This window comes from Wolffia australiana, chromosome 18, assembly GCF_029677425.1.
Source record: "Wolffia australiana isolate 7733 chromosome 18, ASM2967742v1".
Lineage (NCBI taxonomy): Eukaryota > Viridiplantae > Streptophyta > Magnoliopsida > Alismatales > Araceae > Wolffia > Wolffia australiana.
The window spans coordinates 9890710-9894279 of record NC_135852.1 but is presented as its reverse complement, the minus strand read 5'-3'; the positions used below and the strand labels follow the sequence as shown (position 1 = coordinate 9894279).

General features: G+C 56.7%; 1 protein-coding gene across 1 annotated transcript; it reads right to left on the bottom strand.

Annotated features, from left to right (window-relative positions):
* Window positions 1-659: 659 nt before the first annotated feature.
* Window positions 660-3247, bottom strand: LOC144714861 (uncharacterized). Its single transcript, XM_078589654.1, has 2 exons — window positions 1625-3247; window positions 660-1535 (listed from the first exon to the last, which is right to left on the bottom strand). The coding sequence occupies exons 1-2, from the start codon at window positions 3200-3202 to the stop codon at window positions 729-731; spliced, it is 2385 nt and encodes a 794-aa protein (XP_078445780.1). The 5' UTR covers window positions 3203-3247; the 3' UTR covers window positions 660-728.
* Between the last annotated feature and the right edge of the window lie 323 nt (window positions 3248-3570).

Below are 3570 nucleotides of genomic sequence, written 5' to 3'. Positions count from 1 at the left end.
TTTCTCTCTCTCTCCCCTCGCTATCTCTGTCTCCTTCTCTCCCCCCCCCCCCCTCTCTCTCTCCCTCTCCTTCTCTCTCCTTTCACTCAATCTCTCAATCTTCTTTCCACGCCCCCCCCTGTGTCTCTCTCTCTTTCACTTGCTCTCGCCGTCCCCCACTCTCACTCTCTCACACTCTCTCTTCTTCACACTCACTCACCCCCCTCCCTCTCACTCTCACGCTCTCTCTCTCTCTCTTAATCTCTCTCTCTCTCTCTCCCCCTTCTCTCTCCCCCCCCCCTCTCTCCTTTTCCCTCACTTTCTCTCCTCCATCACTTCACCTTTCTCTCACACTCACTCTCCTCCCTCTCGTCCCCGCTCCTCTTGCTCTCTCTTTCACAGGCGATCTCTCTACCCCCCCACTCTCCCTCTCCATCTCTTCCCTCCCCCCCACACAAACCATCATTCTCCAAAAGAACAGTAATGTCCACCAAAAATCTTTCTAGTAATAATGTTACGGCCTCTCTTCTCACCATGATCTCAACAAGAATAATTAACTCCACAGGAGTACCAATCTGGACCAAAATCTCTCACCATATGTCAATTACAATAATCTGTGCCCTCTCTCTCTCTTTATAATCTCACTAACGGTCATCTCCACCAGTAAACTACACAAGATACAGTGAGCTTAACCAATGATCTATCATTACTAATCATATTACACACTCTCTTGTTCTCTCTCTCTCCTCTCACCAGTAGTCTCCACAAGAACAGGAGCCACCGCTGAAATGGTGAAACCGGTTGGAGTCCCTCAGGATGATGAGCCTCGCCTCCACAGCAGACACAAGCTTAATAGCAGCGTGGCAATCCTCACAGACCCTGAGATTCTTGATGACCCGGATAGGCCGCCCAGGGCGAACCCGGAGAATGCCGAAGGCCACAGCCAGGCGCTCACTGTGGTACTTGAGCATCCCCTCCTTCTCCTCCTCCTCCACATCATGCAGCACACTCCTCGTCGCCGACACGTACCCCGCCTTCCTCAGCCGCCGGTCCAGCTCCTCCATGAATGCATAAATCTCCTCCTTGTCGGGGTGCGCCACATCCCCAGCGGCGAAGGTGTGCACGGCGTTCTCCACCTCTATCCAGCTGAATCCCGGCACCTTCCTCACGCCCCGGTCTCGCATCATGCTCCTCATCCTCTTCACCTCTGCCCACTTCCCTGCCGCCGCGTAAACGTTGGACAGCAGCACGTACATGCCAGAGTTCTCCGGCTCCATCTCAAAGATCTTCGCCGCCGCCGTCTCGCCAAGCTCTGCGTCGCCATGGATCCTGCTCGCGCCGAGCAGTGCCCCCCACATCGTGGCGTCGGCCTCAAAGGGCATGTTTGCCATGAGAGCGCGCGCTTCTCCGAGCCGGCCAGCCCGTCCCAAGAGATCAATCATGCAGGTATAATGCTGTGGCTTTGGCACCACCCCAAACTCCCTCTCCATGCTATAGAAGCACACAATTCCCCTCTCCACAAGCCCTGCATGGCCGCATGCAGACAGCACCCCCACCTAAAGACCCACATCAATGATGAAACTTAATACCATGCATGCATGGATGATGATGACGATGACGATGGAGTGGATGGAGGACTATATACCATGGTGACATCGTCTGGCCGTGTGTTGAGGTCCAGCATCCAGTCAAAGACTTCAAGGGCTTCCCTGCCAAAGCCATGGCGGGCATAGCCGGCAATCATCGTGTTCCAGGTGACGACGTCCTTGGCAGTCATCTCAGTGAAAGCGTCGTAAGCTTCATCGATGCTACCACACTTGCAGTACATGGCGAGCAGGGCATTGCCGACGAAGCAGCCAGTGGCGTAGCCGGCCTTGGCGAGGCGGCCGTGCAGCTGCCGACCGCATTCAAGGGCGGCGATGTCAGCGCAGGTGCTCAGGGCGCAGGTGTAAGCCGAGCGGTTCAGCCGCTCGCCGAGGCGACCCATCTCAATAAACAGCCGCAGTGCGTCCTCGCTCGCCCCCGACTGGGCATAGCCGGCGATCATTGCCGCCCAGGAGATTGAATCCCTCTCAGGCATTTCTTCGAAAAGCTTCTGCGCCTCGGCTAGCTCGCCGTTCTGCGCATACCCAGTGATCATCGTGTTCCAGGAGCCGATGTTGCGGCATGGCATCGCATCAAAGAGCTCCCTTGCCGCCGGCATCCGGCGGTGCTGAACGTAGCCGGCGATCATGGCATTCCAGGAGACTTCATTCTTGTGCGGCATTTTCTCGAAAACCTTCCTGGCCTCATCCACCATTCCATTCTGCGCATAGCCTGATAACACTGCAGTCCAAGTGAACACATCCCTGACCGGAGCCCTGTCAAAGAGCAGCCGGGCAATGCTCAAATTCCCTGCTTGAGCGTACCCAGAGACCATCGTGTTCCACGAGACGACGTCTCTTCTCGGCATTCTGTCGAACAGCTCCCTAGCCTCTTCCAGCCGCTTCCGGTGGACATACCCAGCGATCATGGCGTTCCAGGAGACCGTCTCCCACTCTGAATTCGAGTCGAAGAGCTTGCGCGCCGCATCGAGGCGGCCGTTCTGGACGTACGCGGCGAGGACGCCATTCCAGGTGATGGCGTTCTTGGCCGGCGCTTTGTCGAACATCTCCCGAGCAGCCTCAACGTGCCCATACTGGGCGTAGGCAGAGATCATGGCGTTCCAGGTAACGATATCTCTGTTGGGCATTTCGTCGAACAGCCTGCGGGCAGAGCTGAGGTCGCCGTTCCTCACATACCCACTAATCATAGTGTTCCAGGAGACAAGATCACGGCGAGGCATGCGATGAAAGAGGTCCTGCGCAAGCTGAAATCGATCGTTGGCGATGTAGCCGGAGAGCATGGCGTTCCAGGAGACCGTGGTTCTCTTGGGCATGGAGTTGAATGCAAGCTCGGCGTCCGCGAATTGTCCACATCGCATGTAACGCGAGATGGCCTTGTTCCAGTGGACGGTCTCCGCCGCTTCGCTGATATCGGACGAGGAAGAAGACGCCGAGGCTAACTTATTGCTCCGTCTTCGCTTCTTCTTCTTCTTCGTCTTCTTCTCGTCCGTTGGCGGGGAAGCGAAGGATTCGAGGGCAGTGGGAAGCGCCGAGGAGGAGAGACGGCGAGGAGAGAGGAAGAGGGTTTTGCCGTCGCCATGAGTGAAGAGGGCTCCGAGGGAGGTGACCGCCCTCCGCATCGCATCGTGGGCTAAGTGCCCTGCTGCGCCTGTAGCAGAGAGTTCATCTACGGTCCCGGGATCGATCGAATCGATTAATCGACCGATTAAGTTAATCGGTCCCGTGACGCGGATCGGACGGTTGTTTCGTCCTGGACGAAAAAAACGTCCCGTCTAAGGGTTTGTACGAAATTCGGGACGAAAATTCGTCCCCGGATGACCGGATGGAACGGTTTTCGTCCCGTGGGACGAAAACACCGTCCGTCCGGACAAATCTGGACGGAAAACCGCCGGATTCACAGCCGACGGTTGAGATGTAGCCAGGCAGCCTCGCTAGCCACGTGATCTCCGACGATGAGGACGGGCGTGGCGGATGTCAGGGAAGCGTA

Bases quoted from the DNA above. Each gene is read 5' to 3' on its own strand.
- LOC144714861 (XM_078589654.1), bottom strand. From the start codon at position 3,202: ATGCGGAGGGCGGTCACCTCCCTCGGAGCCCTCTTCACTCATGGCGAC. The intron at 1,536-1,624 runs GTATATAGTCCT...GTGGGTCTTTAG, and splicing joins GGCCAGACGATGTCACCATG to GTGGGGGTGCTGTCTGCATG.